At 35.5% G+C, this 20,384-nt stretch overlaps 1 protein-coding gene across 2 annotated transcripts in view; it reads right to left on the reverse strand.

The window, feature by feature from the left end:
• The window catches only part of MINDY3 (MINDY lysine 48 deubiquitinase 3), an 86,305-nt gene that overhangs the window by 61,108 nt on the left and 4,813 nt on the right, over positions 1-20,384 (reverse strand). Inside the window, exons 2-7 of one of the 2 annotated variants that reach the window (XM_065921169.1) lie at positions 12,727-12,806; positions 8,959-9,019; positions 7,104-7,277; positions 3,811-3,862; positions 2,826-2,940; positions 210-283 (exon numbers count right to left, since the gene is read on the reverse strand). In XM_065921169.1, the coding sequence (XP_065777241.1) occupies positions 210-283; positions 2,826-2,940; positions 3,811-3,862; positions 7,104-7,277; positions 8,959-9,019; positions 12,727-12,806 (556 nt within the window). Of the gene's footprint in view, positions 1-209; positions 284-2,825; positions 2,941-3,810; positions 3,863-7,103; positions 7,278-8,958; positions 9,020-12,726; positions 12,807-20,384 lie in introns of those variants that run through there. The other variant, XM_065921170.1, reaches the window with a different exon arrangement.

The raw sequence follows: 20,384 nt of genomic DNA on the forward strand, positions 1-20,384 counted from the left end.
AACCCAGTGCATACACAGATCTAAAGTGAAAGTTAATACTGCACACCTAAAAGCAATGTATAAAGCATAAGACTGTTTATACTCAGAGACTAAGCTGTCAGTACTGACAAACAAAATTATCTGACTCAGTAGTGTTTTATCTTACGTGCATATTATCAGTCCTAAAACCTAAACTCCATACGAGGAAATAACAGATTTTAGTTAATTACCTGCCATGTCCATACACAGGATCTATCAAAGGCTCACTCGAATCTTCAATTTCATTTTTTATGTTTTCAATGCCCTAAAAAAACCAAGAATTCATTGGCTTATTTTTAGAACTAAAAATGAAAATTATGGTAGTTTAAAAACTAACCAGTTTATACTATGAATTAATAAAACACAATTATATAAGTAACTTTTCTCCCAAAGATTTATCCAGATTTGAAATGGGGGGATTTCAAATGCATTTGAAATGAAAATGGTGAAAAGCAGTTAATTCTTAGAATCTTTTTTTTCTTCTGTGGACTCTACATCAGAACAGGTAACAGATCCAATGTGGGTGTATGTGAGTTAAAGGGGTGGGGGGAGGGCAAGAGAGGGGGAAACAGAGAGACTATTTAAATTTCAAGAGACGTGAGGAGAAAATTATTTTATCTGAAAGTTAATACTCATTTAACTTCAGATGAAATAAAATTTGAACCCAATATACCTATTGAGGCACCTGATGTATTTTCTTACATCATTAAAAAACTAAATATATACACACATGATAAAGATATAAATTTAAATACACAACAGGTATTTCTCATATATAAGAAAATGGAAGGTTCTCTTCTGATTATGTGTTCTTACATATTAGTCATTCAAATGTGCACTGACAAAATAAAACATAAACTAGGAGCGCAGGAGCTTCTTATTTTCCTGAAAGCCAATTTTCTGGTATTTTTAATCGCCCAAAAGATCACCCAAATCCCTAAAGGTCTAGCTATTGGATAAGTGCAAGAAGGCCTAGGCATTTTATCTCCAGCAATTTCAAAATGACAAAGATAAATTGCCATTCATTGTGCTATTCACCTAACTTTAACCATTGATTCCATTTGATTATAGGCCATTTCTAAAAATTAAAGAGATGATAATCAACAATCAAAATAGTATTGATTGTGGAAATACTGTAGAAGGATACAAACAAGTTTACGATCTCACACTGGCCTTCCTTGAAAACAACTATACAAAATGGACTATCATAAAGTCACAATGAATAACATAATCAAGTGCCAAAAATCACTAGGGAGAGAGGGGACTTGATTTCAAAGACCAGGTCAAGGAAGAACTAGACATGACAGCTTTCTTGGCTGTGAAGGACAAGACAGAGAGGAGGTATCAAAAGTTTTGAGCATAAAAACTGGGAGAGTACTGAACAGTCATGATGAACTCATTAAGAAACCAGGCATCCTCGGGACCTCCATCACTGACAGTCCCCATTGCTAATCAACTACTAACTACTTTTCATTCTTTCTCTTAAATATGCTCCTAAATGGTTTAAAATTTCTAAGTTTAAAACACGCTTCTAAAAAATATGCTCCTTTTCTTTTCCATTTCCACGATCACTGCTCTGGCTTAGGGTCACCTATTTCAGTAACTACTTTTCCAGTTTCCCTGACTCTAGTCTTATTATCCACATACCAATTTCCTCCAGCACAACTCTAATACCAATTTAAAGAACCTTTTAGCAACAGAAAGATCTTGTTACGCCATTGCTCACAATTTCTGATTTGTTCCAATTTGGCCACATGAAATGAGATTTTAAGTATTTTTGCACAAGAATGCTTACATATATGCCATTCTCATCTTCCACGGTTGCCTTTTTGGTAGATTATGCTACACTAATACTGAACTCTTATATAGTTTCCAAATGTGTGATATATCCCCAACCGATAATGTCTTTATACCTGCTGTTCCCACAGCTTAGAATTTCTTCCCATAGTTATTCTGTTCAGAAAACTTCTCCCCATCCATCAAATGACACCTACAGGGTCTGCCCTTGATTCCACCATATGAACTGAGGCAAGCCTTCTATCGTCCCACCACACTTTGTGCATGAAACAAATAAACACCAAAAACACTGCCATAATGGAAGCAACTATTAAGGTGTCTTTTTTATTTACAACATTGAAGAGGAATGATTAAACAAAAATTGTACCCCACACTGTAAGTTTAGTTCCTAATAAATAGTCAATGCTCAATAAACATTTATCAAGTGAATGAAGTCTGATTCCAGATATGGCAAATCCAGCAGAATACCTCAGACCAAACAGGTTGCTGGAGATGTGAGGCTGGCACTCGCAGAAAAGGGCAGGACCAAAAGTGTACAGATCAGAATGAACCATGTAAAGGTAAGCTAGAGGATACAAAGGTAAATAACAGGAAAAGATGGAAATGAAGCTATAAGCAGAAAATTATGAGGCATTACAGAAAGAAAACTAGTATAGTGATTTATCAGGTAAGCTAAGAAGGGACTGGTGTTAGATACAGCTGCTCCAGAAGGGCTAAGGGATCAAGTGCTTATGCTATGATCAAAGAAAATAAAATACCAAAGACCTCACTGTACTTCATAATTAGAACACTACTGATAAATCTCTGCAGTCTAAAAGATCATGGGTGAAGCTTGAAAAGTGGTTAAGTAACAGGTGAATGAAGAAAGAGAGACTGATTCTTCATTCCTGGCACAAGAGATTTCAATTCTGAGATTTAGAAACAACATCAGGAGTAAAATTTCTCTCTGCAGCAGGAAAAATATTAAACTCAAATGAATAAAAATCAGAAAAACATCTTCTTTAACCAACCTTTGTCAGTAACACAGAATACAGAAAAAGCAATACTCCAAATTTGTTTCCCCACATTGAATACTGGTCCAAGACAGCATCTCTTAATTCTGCTAAACTTCTGAATGATCTTTTTCTGGGGGGAAAAAAGAATTAAGTATTAACATGATGTTGAGATTGGCCACATTCATAAATGGGAACATTTTTTAATTGTCTTCCACATTAAAATGCATACAAAGAGGAGATTTTTGTGTCTCAAATTTTCAAATATAAATTTAGCCATTAAAAGCCAAAGCTATTGGTGACAATTGTCATTATATGTAATAGGTATCATTAAAATAGAAAGCCTACGTGGTAGGGAACCTCGTTATCTCTTAGGTGAACTGTCTGACATCAATGACTTCTTTAATGATCATACAATTATTTAAGGAATTAGGTGGTCCTCTTCTAGGATATGGTTAGGAACAAAGAAACTTGACTTTTTAAAGCTTGAAAATTATTTAACAAATATCTAAACACCAAGGATAAGGTGTACATTTGTGGCTTCTTTTAAAATAACATTATATTTCAAATCAAATGCCACTCGCCAATTCTATCAACATAGCTATCCTTAGCTTTTATTTCACAACAAAAAATATAAATACTCTAATGAAAACATGGCACTTTAAATGAAAATTATAGAAAACGTATTTTTACAATAAGCAATAACACAAATATTTGTCATACTAGAAATCTTTATATTCACTTGGAGAAACATTAAGCTAAAGTGATTTTTTCATTATATTGATGAAAAAGCCTTTAATATTACAAAAGGGTGTATTTCCACAGTTAATTTGGGAATCAGAGTATTTTAAGAACATATTGACAAATTATTCTTTCTTAAAAAAATCTGAAAACAAATTAATCCTGAAGCATACAAATCTAAGTACCTTTCCACAGTATGAACAGACTTAAAATGGCAATGTGTCCACAAGGTAAGTATTTTAAATGTTCCAATGTTACTTACTGAATTAATGCATGAAATCGCTCAAAGCCAAGCTCTTCGACAGCCAAGGCAGCTATACATAAAAGACACTTTTCAGCACTACACATGGCAAATAAATGACACAAGATACACACAGCAGGCTGTAAATACTTCTAAGCAATCAAAAGTTTCCCTCTTTCCTTACTCCTTAGAATTCTCAGTTTATTTTCCACTTTACTGTAACATAAATTTATACTTCAACATCTTAGGTATCATGAATAGAACTAAAATGGATTTAATACTGAGAATGTAGAAAGGTGATTAATAAACATTTTCTTTAAATTCAGTTGTGCTAGAATAGTTAATAACATGTGAGAAAGCATTGACAATCATAGTGCTTCACACATAATTGCAATGTGTCCTGCACTTCTAAATCATCTTTCATTTCTTAGAGCCAAGTCAAATCTTCACAGCTAATCTTCCTCTAATATAAAACCTTTATTTTAGACTTGATGCTTCATTATTAAACAAATGTGTATAAAAAGGCAGAGCACTTTGAAAATACACAGGTTCAACGACAGCTTTAAGTTTGTTTCCTCATTTACTTGTATAACTGTTAACAAGTTTTCAGCATCTTATTTAGATTATATTTATTAATAAAATTATAAAATTTTAAGAGATCAAAGGAAATCAAATAAAGCATTTAAATGAAAAGTAAGGCTTACTTAGCACAGTTCTAAGTTCCAGGCCCCCTTTTAAATGCTCTATAGGCCTTAACCTCATTTAATCCTCAAACAACCCTATTATCCCATTTTACAGAAGAGGAACCTGAGGCCCAAAGGAGAATCTTCCCAAGAGCACAAAGCTATAAACAGCAGAACTGAGATCTGAACCCAGATAGTCTCGGCTCCACAAAGATGAAGTCTTTAAAGAAATCCTATACAGATCAAAATGCTCATGCCAATTAATCACAAGGAACAATTTCATATATACCTTATTAAATAAATGTTAGTATTTTCAAATACTAATCCTCACTAGAGAACTGAAGAAATTGTTTCACTATGTATTCAAAAGTGAAATTTTGATTTCCAATAAAAAATGTCACATTATTTTAGCCTTTCAAAGTCCAGATTTAATTTTCAAAAGTTTTGAATAACTTTTTAACATCTGTAAAAACCCAAATGGATTCATTTAAATAATCTTTTGATTTGTGTGTGGGAAACAAACTGAAATTGAACCTGAGTATTCACTACTGCAAACAAGTGTGCATTACCAAAAGCCAAAACTACACACCACAAAAGCCAATGAAATTAATGTTTGTACACAATGTAATATTGACAAGGGGGAAAACAGTTCACATTTAAAATTTCAAGATAAAAATAAAACTTCTACCTAATATTTTCCAAACTGTACTAACTTCTCTGTGGTGCCTGATTATCTCAATAATTCTACTGAGTGTACACTATGAAAGTTAACATAAAGATAGTAATTTAGAGAAAAGAGGCAAGCAAAACAAAAAGCTTAGCAGGCAGGATGGTAGAAAAATATAAAACACAAGAAAAAGAACATAGCTGGGAATAAAGGAAAGAACAGGTAAAACAGATTGTTATATGGAATAAATTTTAATATAAGTTCATTTCATTGTTAACATCTAATGTGGATTCTCAAACTTTCAATTACTAAAACTTCTCAAATTTATATAACATTAAAAATCAATTTATAATAGTTTCATTTCATGTCTATTTTAAAAATGAGACAAAGTAATTGGAAAATTACTAAAAAATGTCTTTTGGAGGGGGAATCAATATAATAGGCCCACATAGGTTACTGAAGTGCCAAAGTTAACATCATGAGGCCATTTAACCTAGAACAATTTAACCAATCAACACAGAAAAATACAGTACATCCAGTGAGCACATAGTTTACTAAAATACTAATGAAAAATGTTAGCAAAAAACTATTTTCTTACAAAATTAATACATGGAGTAGTTTTAACCACATATTCTTTAAAACAACTTCTAACTACTTCAACTCTTCCTATTAAGATTTTAATATCCTAAACAAAACTATTAAACATGCTTTTATGCAATCCAGTAAAATCTGGAAAATATTTTAAAACCAGCCTTAATGACATTTTTTGATTATCAACCTTGTGAGCATTTTCCACTTGTTTTCTTCAACTCTAAAAATATATTAAATTTTTTTGAAATGCTATGTTTGAAAGGCCTAAAAGGAAATGTCATTCAACTGCTTAAATTTGAAAAATTATTCCTTGCAAATATACTATTAGTAGAATTTGCCATTGTAACTGCAAAGGTGAGAGAGAAGATGCTGACACCATAGACATGTTGGCTCAAGGGGACAACTTGCCTCATACACAATCCTATAGGGAGAGCAAGATGTATACCATAGCAACTGAAATTTACTTTTTAGAAATTGGGTATCTACAGCTTCCACAGAGTCGATAGTTAACGGATTGCACTATAAGTAGAACAAGTCACTTATTTAATAAAGGCACTTAGAACTATCAATTACCAAAAGCAACCTACAGGCAAGTTAATTTCTAAAAAGAAAACTAGAAAAGCAACTCTTTACCCGTAGTGCAATCTTACTAGTTCATTCTGGCAGTTTGTAGGTCAACTATGTAAGAATTTTTAAAAACTAAAGACTATAGAATATATAATTCTTGTGAGTGAGAAGAGCTGTTATTTTTCTCTAAGAGAAATCTTCAAGATATGAAAAACTTAAATGAACGCAAAATTAAAACTCATAAAAAAAAAACTATCTCAAAATAATTCATCTACAGTAACCAAGTCCAAAAAGTTCAGAAGGAAAAGAAACAACACAGGGAAGAACAATGTCCCCATTTTTGCTTTAGGAAACAGCTAAAGATAATTAAGGCATTTCCTAAGGTAAAAAACAGTAATAATAATAATTTCCCTGTTTTTCCCAAAACAAGGAAAACACTAAAGTATTCGAAGCAAAGAAAACAGAAATATGTTCTTTCAGCTTTCTAAATGAGAGTTCTGAAGCTCAAAAGATACTGTCATCAAGCAGAAGTTAACCAGAACTTTTACTAAGTTTACTTTAAGAGATGCATTTCCTATGCTTTTTCCCCAAAAATCAAAGAAAAAATAAAGAAATGCAATATCCTTCAGCAATTAAAATCATCAAGTGAGAAATGAAAAATACTAACAAAGCTCAAGGATTAAGTAAGCTTAGGCTAAAAAAAAAGATCTTATACAATGTTTAAATCTTGTTCCCTCTTTAAAATTTTCAATAGTTCTATTCAAACACACAGACAAATTACTTCAGGAAATAAAAGTGTGTCTTACAAGAATGTTCCACTTGGCAACTAGACTGTGCAGGGCTCCCAGAAAGACCAGCGGTTTCCTCAGTTGTTTTTCCTCTTAACCATGAAACCAAGCAGTAGGATCCCGAGTTGTCACAACCAGCACTTTCTAAAATATCACACAAGGTATGACAAAGGAGCTCCTTCCGCTCTTCCTCTAAAAAAACCGAAGCATAAGTTACAGTGATTTTCTCTGCGGGGGACAAAAAACTCCTGTCAAATAACAATGTTAAGAATGTGTTAATTTAGTGATGAAAATCAAGCATTTTTAGTGGGGCAGAAATCCATAAGCCACTGATCTTCAATTACAGTTTAGAAAAACAATGTGCTTGAGGGTTAAAATGTCACTGCTATTGAATGTTTCCATTCAGGAGAAAAAGAATCCTGGAAAATGCGGAATTAAACATCAGAGCAAAGAATATGCTCTGTGGAGTAAGCTGATACTGATCACCCCTTTCTTAGGGGCTGCAAACGGAGCCTTTCAGCCATGAGGATTCCCTTCTTGTAGAACCAGGTCTTGTAAGGGCCTGTGGAGACCTCTGTTTTCCCCCATTTCTGAATTAGCCTCATGTCTTTGATCTCCCAGTCCCACAGGCGGAAGGATAATGAAGTAGTATACCCTCAGCACATACAATGACACAATCCATTACAGTAGCAGAGGCCGCTGCAGTTATGCTGCATGGCACACAAACCACTGATACTGTACAGTGGTGATCTGAGCATCAGACATTTATAAAAAATAGCACAAATGCTTCACTTTGTCCTGAACCTTAGCCACCCTCCCCTTTTCGAGCAGTGTTCATCTCCAGAAGTAGTACCACTTTCTGAAGCTTTCAAACAAAGGCGGTAAGATGGATATACAGCCCATGTATAATTTTATGCTAGAGGGAGGTTTCTTTCTCCCTAGATAGACTAAGAGTTCTTTAAAGGCTGGAACTGTCCTATTCACTTTCTAGCCACCACAGCATTTATGACACTTAGGACAAATGCTACAAAAATTTCTTATCAATATGAATGTTTCTGTGCAAGAAATTTAAAAAATTTTATTAATAAACTGTTCATGCTAGTAACAGTCTCTTTTGAATAGTTTCTTTCTTCTCTACTGAAATTTATTTTGCATTTCAGTTATTAATTAAAAATATATGACAGTGACACTTTCTCTCTTAAATTTAAAACCACTAGTAGCATGTACCTGCATGGTTTGGAATGGAAGCTGTTTTGCCCTTACATACAAAACTGCGATTATAATATATTCTACCTTCTTTCAGTAGTCATTGTGAGTTCACATAAAATAGTGTAAGTGAAGAAAATACCTCTGTAAACTGTCAAGGATGCAAATGCTTGTTATTATCAGGGAGCACACACAGTTCTCTGATTTAATCATATTGCGGAAGCCATGAAAGCTTCATTTGCGATTTAACTCAGAATTACCTGTAGTAGTATTCGCATTGCATAAGGTGTTATACTAAAAGATTCAGTAATACAAAGATAATCTTGAGTTTTTGCTCAAAGCTAAATAAGACAATACAAACATAAATGATTCTTCTTTATGGTATGCTAACATTTAAAAGTGCACCAGATTTTTCCCTTAGTTGTAAAAACCTGTCTTACCCATCTCAGTTAGGAAAAGCACATTACAAAATACACATTTGTAAGATCTAGAGTCACTGTTCATGAAAATTCCGGGAATATTTAAAAAGTCAACCTCACAAAAAAGTAACTGAGAGTTTACTTTTTAAAAACAGATATTTTCAACTGAATTACTGCCAATGAATGCTGCATGAATCACTTATAAAATAAAAGATGGAGTAAAAGTTGATAAAAGACAGCTATCATACCTGGGCAATCCCTCCAAGAAGACTTCTCAGAAGAAAACAGGAGCTTCTTCAAAAGAAATGCCTTTATACAATTAAAGCAATAATTATTAGAATTTATTATAAACATACTTTATATCATTCTTTTATTTTAAAATGGAAAAAAAAAACCTAATTTGTACCTCCTTTCTGATCTTTTGAATAGTGCTATAGAATTTCAAATCATTTCCCTTCACATTCACCAGTAACTGAACGTAATTAGACTATACCACTATAAACTTGATTCTAGGTCCATATAATTCTTTTATAGTACACATTTTCTGCCAAATAGAAGAACTGACTCAAAATAATAAACACATAACTGAAAAAGAAATTTACTGCTTCATTCACAGAGTGAAGGCCCTATCGATCAGGAAAAGAAATCGATGTTTCTCTTTGATTCCTTGGGCAAAGAAAGCCAAATACAGAAGTGGTTCTGTACTAGTCCTCATTTGTGACACAGAACACCACTGTGTGGGTCACTGACAAGGAGCTCCTAACTTTCTGATTTAACTCAAAAAGCTTAAAGGTCCCAAAGAAAAAACAAACCCATTTTTAACCTTTTCTTAAGTGTGCCAACTATGTTACGTTGGTGATTTGATATAGCAGTTTTGTGTATAATACTGTTTCCTTCTCAAAGTGTAGTTAACCTGACTTGTTTATTTAAGAGGCAGATCCTGATGCTCCACCTACTTTATCTCCAGGGGGCAGATTCAAGAAAAAGTAGTTACTATGGTGATTCTTACTCATCAGTGTCTGAAAACAGTAGTATACAGATAAGAAAACTACTTTTAGTTAATAGACCTAAAGTTGAATCCTGGTTCCATTATTTTACTAATTAAAACTAATAGTAAAAATTATTTTACCCAATTAAAAACAAACTTTAAAAGGTTGTAATGAGGATTACATGAGATGATCTAGTAATACACTTAGCACAATACTGGCACCTAATAAGCTATCAATTTTAAACATTTTAACAAAAAAATAAGTAACATTCTATGATATTCTCACTGAAATAAAATCTACAAATACTACAACCAAGTGTTTCTGACTTTTCCCCAAATAACAAAAACCATAAAATTGAGTAACGTAACTACATTACAAAACTGGAAAAGTGAGGTGGGACAACCATTATTTCACCACTAACAGAACCACCATTTGCATTTTGATATACTTCCTTCCAGTCTTTCTTTCACACCTGTTTTAAATTTTAAGTGAGAAGCCTAAGGGGTATTTGACTGTCTTCCACTTTTCTGTCTCCCACATAAGTCAATCTCTAAATGTCTACCAAGCTATTAAAATTTACTTCCAACATTATTCCATGTTTACATAACGTTACTGTGCATTACGTTATTTGCAATTTTGAAAAACTACTATAAATAAAAAACATATTTGGACTTGCTCTAAAAAAGCTAATTCTTGAATACAACCTTTCCATCTTAAGGATTATTTCTTCAGGAACGATTCACAGAAGTAAAATTACTCACATCAAAGAATCTGCATTATTTTATCATGGTTTCAACTATAATGTAAAATTCCTTCCCTAGGTCACAGTACAGATTTATACTACATAGAGTTATCTGTACCTACACAGAGTGTGCCAGCATCACCCTACCCTTATATGCACTGGCAATTATTTTATATCTAAAGATAAGGAAGAGTAAGCAAAAGAAGCTGTTTAAAAGTTTTACATGTACTTTGGTGGATTCCTAGTGAGCTTGGGCATCTTGATTTTTTGGTTGCGCAGCATCATTCCACCTGCCATGACTGCATATACTTGCCCATCTCACCTCTGAGGTTTCAGTGTTTTTCTAACCAATGTGTACGCCTTCTTTGTCTAAGAAAGATATTCATTTACTGCTAACATCACCTGCAGATACTTTTCTGAGCCTGGAACTCATCTATTCTCTTAGAGGATTGGTAACACATTATTTTCAACTTCCTGTGGTTAAGTGTTATATCAAGAATAAACTGGGTACATGGTATGAGATGACCCAGATTCAGTTTTCCCCCTCAAATTATCAACCTGTCATATCAGTAGCATTTACTAAACTACACTGTATTTCATCACTGATTTGCATTCCTTTATGGTATGTGATTAATTCCAGGTGTACTATTGTGTGTAACATGGTCTACTACTATATCTTCTACTTGGTTCCATAATGTCTACTCTTCTAGCAAAAGTGTCATGTTCTAGAGTTCAGTTTTAAAAAGTTCAACATCCAACTCGCACACGTCCCTTCATTACTCTCAGTAATTTAGTTTTGATTTTTACATTGAAATAATAATACAAACAAAATTCTATAATCGAAAACATTCATGTGACTATGAAGCTAAATTACTACTTCAAAGATATATCTTTATTTTGAATATTACAATTGTTTTCTGTTACATAGCAACTCCACTTGCAAAAATAACTACCATTTTGGAAATATACTGAATTTTACAAAACATGAAATCCTGTTTATCTTGCATTTAAGCGTATTCATAGACTGGCAATAAAGACTCTAAGGTACTATTACGGCCCAAGAGGGTCAGTGGTAATAAAATCTATCTTGTATATGAACAAGACACAGAATCCTCAGATTCAGACAAGATTCCTACTAGCAAACCAAAACCTACCTCAGTTGCTCAACAGCTCTAATAACTAATTTATAGTTAAATTTATTTATACTCCAAAATCTCTAGGCAAAGCTCATTCAAATTTTTCTTAATTAAAAAAAAAATCTACTAATGAAAAAAATGTATCAACTTTACTTTTTAAAGAGGAAACAATGACCTACAAAGGATATATTTTAGAATCAACCATAAAGGAAAACATTTCTTCAGAAGATGCACTTTAAATTTAACAATGTAAGTGTATGGAGTTTCAGAGAGAAATTTATTTTGCAACTAACAGTTCAGGAAAGCATTCTTTATGCCCAATGAATAACAAATACCACATTAAAAATGTATATTCAAAATGTGATTAAAACAAGCAATAAATTCAAGTTTCTTTTGTAACAGTTCTGAAGTTATACTGCTGTTTGGACATCGTAAATATCACAGCAAACTGAAAATTCAATTCTCTGTTTTAATAATGTAATAGTTCATGGCAAATCAGCCTTTGAATTTCAAACAATGCAACACATAAAGATTCAAAATCAAATACACAAATTGAAATTCACCCTGTCTCATGTGCAAAGAAAAAAAAATTTTTTTTTAAAATTTTGGGGATTGTTTGAAAAAAAAATTTTTTTTTAAATTTTGGGAATTGTTTGAAATCTGCTGTTACTGATTTTATTTTAAAGACCAAAAAGCTAGTGCCTAAAACAGTATATATTGGCAACTTACTTTAAAATCTGATAAAGTTTTAGGCCATGAAAATATTAACTCATCTTCACCTTTTTTGAAGAGTCATTTTAAGAGACAAAACAAATACAAACGTTACCATGATTATGGTATAACTACCTTTGGCATAAATTATTATTACTCAATAGGATCACTGTGTAAGATGTTATGGCCATTATTTTCAAGAAAACATAATAGAAAATTTGGAGTTAAAGTCAGCCAAATGGCTACTTCTGTGTAACCTACTCATATTCTGAATTCATTTTTAATCCAGACATTTAAAGCAATTTACATGAACACAAGTTAAAAGGTAACTGATCATGCCTCATGATTACACAGAGTACAGGTATCAGAAAACACAAAATCAAGTAGGGAATGTTAGAACACGTCCCTCTAAGGAGTTGGTAAAGTAGTCTATGTTACCTGAACAGGTGCAATAACAGCACAGGGGCCACCTTCAAACTGTTCTAATGCAGATCCCTCTGATTCACTAAACACAAACCCTAAAAATGAAAGCAAGCAGCAAAGATTAAACATGTCATTCAAGCAGTAGCTAAAAGAACTTTTAATGTACTTTGCTTTGAGAGAGAATCACTTATCACAACAGCAAATTATCTTTAAGTCAGTCCATTGCTGTAGTTCTTAGCTTTTGGGGCATAAAGGAACCCTTTGAAAAAAGATATGGAACCTAGGCTCCCTGCCAAGTGCACATGCACACATACCCACACACACAAACACAATTTTGCACTCAGGGTCCCCTATTAGGAGGGCTAAAGAGATACAGTGTAGACTTCAGTAAAAGGACACTAAATCTGATTTTTAAGTAATTTAATATACTGGAAGAAAGACTAGACAGTTTACCTACTGAATTTAAACAGAAATTTTAGGACTCTTTACAGAGTATCTTTTTTAGTTTCATCTTTGAGTCACATTCTATAAGCTAAAAATTAAAGAGCATTAGACACACTGACGACTTCCCTGGTGGCTCAGACGGTAAAGAATCTGTCCACAAAGTGGCAGACCTCAGTTTCATCTCTGGGTTGGGAAGATCCCCTGGAGGAGGGTATGGCAACCCACTCCAGTATTCTTGCCTGGAGAACTGCGATGGACAGAGGAGCCTGGCAGGCTACAGTCCAAGGGGTCGCAAAGAGTTGGACACGACTGAGCACTTAGGCACAGCACATACACACCGAATGTGCTCATCCTGGCTCCATCTTAATCTAGGCATCACGGCGGCACGGGCTGAGCGCAGCCAGGACAAGCTCCCACAGGGAACATGGCGCGCTGTGCAGACGCTGCGGCCAAAAGTCAGGAGGCGAGGTACTGTGTGTACAACCTTGAGGAAACCACTTCACCTCCCTAGGCCTCAGGGCACTTAGCTTTAAAACAATCATTCCCAACTCCAACACACCTAATGGTTATAATTCAGTCATTTATCCAACAAATATTTCATGACCCTCAGACACTACACCAAACATCCAGGATATACAAAAGTCCCTCATCTGGAGAAGCCAACAGTCCAGATGAACACAGGCATACGAACAAATCACTAAAATAAAGGGATAAATGAACGTTTCAACAGCAGTATGAAGAGAGTGTTGAGGAAACGAAAAGGAATGACTTTGCCTAAATCAAGTCGTAACAGGTGACTTGAAGGTTGACCTTGAATGGAACTTTACCAGAGAGGCAAGGGTGGGAGAATGACTTTCAGGTAAACAAAACACCTTCAGTAAAGGAAAAAGGTGTGGTGAGAACAGGACAAGTTCATGGATCAGAGGGAAGTGTCATGCAGCTGAAGGGTTGTATGGGGGAGGATGGTGAGAAAGGAGAGATGACAGGACATTCATACTGGGAAGGGCCACATCATGACAAGTACTAATTAAAGTAGTAACACAACCATACAGGTATTTTGCTTCTGTATTTATTTACAGGACCAGAATGGGGAGGAGACCATTTCAACAGACCTATAGAGACAGTGCCAGACTAATAAAAACAACACTAACGTGAGAATAAACACTATATACGAACAGTATTTCTAAGGTAAAAATTAAGATATGATGAATATATGCAAGTGCAGCAAAGGCTGGGTACATAAGAAATTAGATCTAACTCTGTTTCTACCTTGAGATTTTAGGTAGCAAGTGAGTTAAAACAGTATGGAGGACCCCACTCCAGTCCACCTCCTCTCTCTTTACCTTTCAATCTCTTTCAAATAGGATTTAAACATGTACCTCCTATATAAAAACAAAAATACTCCTTAAGATTCTACCAGAAGGTCCTTGTTTACCCAAAGGAGTTGAAAATTTATGCCCCACCCCCACAAAAACCTACACACAGTTTACTGCGCTTTTCATAACTGCCACAACTTGGAAGCAGCCAAGATATCCTTCAGCAGGGGAACGGATAAAGAGTACATACAGAAAATGAAATATTATTTGGTGTTTAAAAGAATAATCGCTTGCAAGCTGTGAAAAAACAAGGAGGAAACAGTTATATACCATATGATTCCAACTATGACATTCTGGAAAAGGCAAAACTATGCAGACAGTAAAAAGATCAGAGGCTGCCAAGGGGAGGGGAGTGGGGATGGGGTGAACACATAGAGCACAGAGGATTTTTAGGGCAGTGAAAATACTTTATGATACTGTAATGATGGATACATTCCATTATACTTTTGTTACAACCCATAGGATGTACAAAACCAAGAATAAAAACTGTGGACTTTGGGTGATAATGATGAGTCAATGTAGGGTCAAAATTGTAACAAACACTCTGGTGGGAAATACTGACATTGAAGAAGGCTGTGCACATTGTGGGAGCACGAGGTATGGGGGGAAATCTCTGTATCTGCCCGCAATTTTGCTGTGAACCTAAGTAAAACTATTCTAAAAGTTAAAGTCTTAATTTAAAAAGTCATTCGACCATTAAAAAAAAAATTTCCATCCAAGACTCCAAATACCACTCACTCAAAGCATACCTAATTGTCTGTATGCACTGTCTCAATTTCCTTATCTCCCAATTAACTCAACACACAATAATTTGGTTTTCAACCTGTGACTGCACCAAACTCATTCTCACCAAATTCAACAATGACCTCTCAGAGAATCATCTGAAAGGCTCACCAGTGACTTGTGAAAACCTTCTGGCCCTTGCTTTAGTGGTACCTCTTGTTCCAAGTTTTCCTTTATTGTTTCTACTCTGTATCAATGTTTATCAGCGACCAAATGCTAATGTTCTTCAGGTCTTGGCTTTAGAGTCTTTGGTTTTTTTCATTCTACATGTTCTCCCTGTGTAACTCATCTACTCCCAAGATTTCCACTGTGGGTTAGTGATTATATAATCAGGTAATCTCCAAATACAGCCCTGACTGGAACGCCGGTCACTGACAGAATCTAAATTCCTTAACATGGTCTTGTATGGTCGGGCTTCTGCCTGTATCTCCTATCTCATCTTTTGATACTTTCTTTCTTTAGCCTTCAGGTGTGCAGACCTTCTTCCAGACCCTCAAATATCCATTATCTCTCTGGTTTCTCATGCTTTAACATGTTCCCTCCACTTGAAACACTTTCTCCAAAAAACTCCCACTTTTCTTTAAGGCTTCACCTTATAAGATCCTCTTGGTTCAAGGGCCCAAAACACATCTTGTATCTGCCCATCTCCACTCCACTTCTGGTTCACCTTCAGGTTCTAACCACCATCATCTTTCATCTAGAACACCATTAGGAATTTCCAATCAGGATCCCCCTGCCCCATTTCACCCACATCCCAACTCCCAACCCACCCCTTGCCTATGCACCATAGATTTACCAGAGAAATCATCTAGAAATGGAAATCAGTTTTTCTCAGACTGCTTAAAACATTCAAATGGTTTCTTACTGCAATTAAAATAAAATTCAAACTCCTTTCTCATTGCCTAAAAAAGACCCTATATGATCTATCAATCCCACCTTCCCTCAGTTCACTCTTACCTTCATCATATACAGTGGTTTTAGTCCTCAGAACATCTCAAGGTCTTTACCTGGGGCCTTGGTGTCTGCTGTTCTCTCTGCATGAAATGGTCTTTACCCTTCTCATAGCTGAATCCTTCTCATCCTAAAAGACTCAGTTGAGGTATTAACTCCTCAGAGAGATGTTCCCTGACAAACCTAGCTAAGTAGATCCTTCCTACCATTCCCCAACCCAAATAGGACTTATCATCATCTGTAATTATGTTATTGTTCATTTGTTTATTATGTCTTGCCTTGCAAGTATCCTGCCTCTCTCATAGACCACTGTTTTCCTAGTGTGTTAGTAATACAGTTAATAATACTCAATGAATACTTGCTGAAATTTTGGGAGGAAAGATAATGGGGGTGAGCTCATTCACATCCAACTGTTTGTGAGCCCATGGACTCCTCTGTCCAAGGGGCTCTTCAGGCAAGAATACTGGAGTGGGTTGCCATTTCCTTCTTCAGGGGATCTTCCCAACCCAGGAATCAAACCCATGTCTCCTGTGTCTATTGCACTGGCAGGTGGATTATTTTCCACTGAGCCATCTGGGAAGCCTGATAATGGAAACATTTGTTTCTAAATTCAGTCTCTAAAATGTGATGAGGGTGGGGGTGGGGGTGGGGGGTTATGGGTCAGGGCAGGGGTGAAGATTAAAGATCGCAACTTGAATCACCCTAAACATGGCAGCTAAAGTGAATGAGAACATATAGAACAAAGATAATGAAGCTGGTTAACATTAAAAAAAGAAAAAAGAAACAAGCAGATGCTGAGTCAGCAAAGAAGACTGACAAAGACTTGAAAGCTAAGAGAAAAAACAGAGTGAGGCCCCAGAAAGGAAAAGCAGGCAGTCACCTGTTTCAAATGGTGAGTGGAATAAAAGCATAAATGAAATCCCTGGATTAAGCATGCCACTACTGGGAATACTAAAAAAGGGAAACTTAGAATGCTAGGAAAAGCAGTCAAATTTTAAAGGGTTGAGGTGTGATTCACAACACAAGCAGAAGGAGAAACTTCGAACTATGTTAAACAAGTGAAGGAACAAAGGATGACAGCTTGAAGGGTAGCTGGATAAGGAATTATTATTTTATAGACCAAAGTGCATGAGATTAAAAGAAGGAAAAAAGTGATCAAACGGAAAAGAGAAAGTTTAAGGACGCTGAGTTCTGAGAAAGCTGAGCTGGTACACAGTAGTGGTGGACTGGATAAAGAGGTTCTCAAAGTGCGGTCTACAGAACCCTGGAAGTTTCAGTGACCTTTTAGGGAACCTGCTAGAAGGGAAAATCATTTTCTACCATAATACAGAGATATCTGTCCTTTTCTCGGTTTGATACTCACAGTGATAGTACAAAACAAAAAGTGGGTTATGTTACTGTTGCCTTAGCACACGCCAAGGCAGTGCCATTAAGCTGCACCACCAGTCACTGTACTAGGAAACACCCTGATATGCTCTCAAACACACACAAAAAGCCCATTAACTTAAGAAAGCTCTTGCTAATGCTAATCTTATTAAATCTTGACTCTGAATACAAAGTACTCAAAAAAAATAGCCTGTATGACATAATGGGAACTACCCATAAAGCACCTCTGCTACATACCCTGAACAGGTGTCTCAAAGAAAAGCAGGTATGTAATTTTTTGAACTGTGAGCTGAACTAATAGCTTGTCTGTGAATGTTATTTTTACTTTGAAGGGCTACTAACAAACTATGATTATTTAGACTTCTTCTCAGAAGTAAATGAAGTGACCCTGATACTTCAAGGAAAAAAAACTGACTACTTTTGCCAGCAATAAAATTTCAAGCTTTCAAGTGATTAAAATTCTGGGAAACTCAGGGCCAGCACTGTGAGCTTGAAGTTTCCCAATACTCAAGAGATTCTTCTGACAGGATCAGTGAGATAATAATAAATATGACTTTAGATATTGTTTAATAATATGTGTTAACATTTGGAAGATTAGCATAAACCAGCGGACCAATCATTTCCAAACAGCTGATACAAATGGCTACAAATTAATTCACGGGTAGAAGATCCACTCAAGGTACAAGACAAACCAATGGATTTCAACTTAATCGAATATAAAATGCTCGTTAATGTGGCTTCAGATTTCATATTTCAACTAACCTCTAAGAAACTACCATTTGCTGAGTTTCAGTGTAGTATCAAAGAACATCCACAATTATTTGAAAATGCTATTGTGACACTCCTATGTTACCAACTGCTTACCTGTATGAAGCTGGATTTCTTGCATACACTTCAACCAAAACAACAGACTGAATGTAACAGACTAAATGGAGAAGCAAGTGAGAGAATCCAGCTACCTTCTAACGAGTTAGACACTGAAGAGGTTTCTTAATGTAAAATATTGCCACAGGTCTCAATTTTTTTCATAGTGAAGTCTTCAATAATTTTTAAGAGTGTAATGGGGCCCTGAGCTTAAATAAACTTGTGAAAAAAAAAAACTTTAGCAGGTTTTCAACTTAGAAAAACAGGCAAAGAGGAAGTGAAGAGATGTTACTGATCGAGAGCAACAGAATGAGGGGCATAGAAAACTGAGAATATTAATTCCAAAAAAACATAAGCGTCGACAGGATAAAGAACTAAGGGAAACACTGAGGGCTCAGCTAAGGTTTAATTAGTACATCTGTACTGATGCTGACCACAATTTTCTCCAGCAACACGCAACACTTTGGGAGAAACAGTATAGAGGAGATGCTAAATGTAGGCTAAAAAACAGGCATGACGGCCGGGGCAAATTTAATAATGACAAATGAGAACTAAGGGTGCTGGTGATCACATCAACACAAGCAAAACTGAGATCCAACCTGGAGACAAGAGGTGAAGCCAAGGGACCTCTACTCTTCATCCACCTCTTTTCCTAGTAGCAAGAAAGAAAGCGTCACTGGTGTTGGGCCTAAGTGCAGAGGTGAAGCTAAGCTCTTCTAAACTTTCAGGTTATGTGATAAGTAAGTATCAGTACTGGACTTTTGGACTGCAAGAAGATCCAACCAGTCCATCCTGAAGGAGATCAGTCCTGGGTGTTCATTGGAAGGACTGGTGTTGAAGCTGAAACTCCAATACTTTGGCCACCTCATGCGAAGAGTTGACTCACTGGAAAAGACCCTGATGCTGGGAAAGATTGGGAGCAGGAGGAGAAGGGGACGACAGAGGATGAGATGGCTGGATGGCATCACCAACTCGATGGAGATGAGTTTGGGTAGATTCTGGGAGTTGGTGATGGACAGGGAGGCCTGGCGAGCTGTGATTCATGGGGTCGCAAAGAGTCGGACACGACTGAGTGACTGAACTGAACTGAACTGAACGGATTATTGCCTTTCTTAAAATCACTAATAATGTAATTCAGTTTTCAAGGTCATGTGTGGCACTTTTAGACTGAAATACATTATGATGAGTTGCTTTTGTACTTTAGAGATAAAAACCCCAAGGAGAGAATTCTAGGCAGATCTGCTTTATACCCAATTTTATGTTTAATTGCAGCATATATGCTTGAGGGTGTTATCTGATAAAGAACAAAGGCTCTTACAGTTTAAAATGTAATAAAGTCAAACAAATGAAAACGAACTTTTCTGTCCTCAAACAGGACTATGCTATGTAGGCATCTCTGTTTATAACAAGGCTTCACTTGAGTTGGAATTTTTTAAGATATAGTTATTTTTCTTGTCAAGTGTTCTCATATTTGTATTATTTCCTAGTTTTAAGAGGAATTAACTTATCACAAAATGACTGTTTTACTAATTAGATCTGAAATTAGCCATCTAACTTAGCATCTGACCCTAAGCATATGATTTTGTATCACGCTGGACAGCACTACAGACACAGAAGTCTTTCTCAATTTCATGGCTCATAACTAATTTAAACCTACCCATGAACCCCTTTGCAATTTCCTAGTCTTTTACTTTCAAATGACTGACTTACATTATTCAAACCAGTCTGACAACTACTGCCTATGTAGTTCTAATCTTCCACGTAAACAAAAGGCTACACAGAATGACTTCATTTGTCATCATAAATTAGATAATATTAAGTGGAATCTGAACTGAGCCTTAGTCTCCTCCTCTATAAACAGGAGGATAA

Source organism: Muntiacus reevesi, chromosome 2 (genome assembly GCF_963930625.1).
Source record: "Muntiacus reevesi chromosome 2, mMunRee1.1, whole genome shotgun sequence".
NCBI classification, from domain to species: domain Eukaryota; kingdom Metazoa; phylum Chordata; class Mammalia; order Artiodactyla; family Cervidae; genus Muntiacus; species Muntiacus reevesi.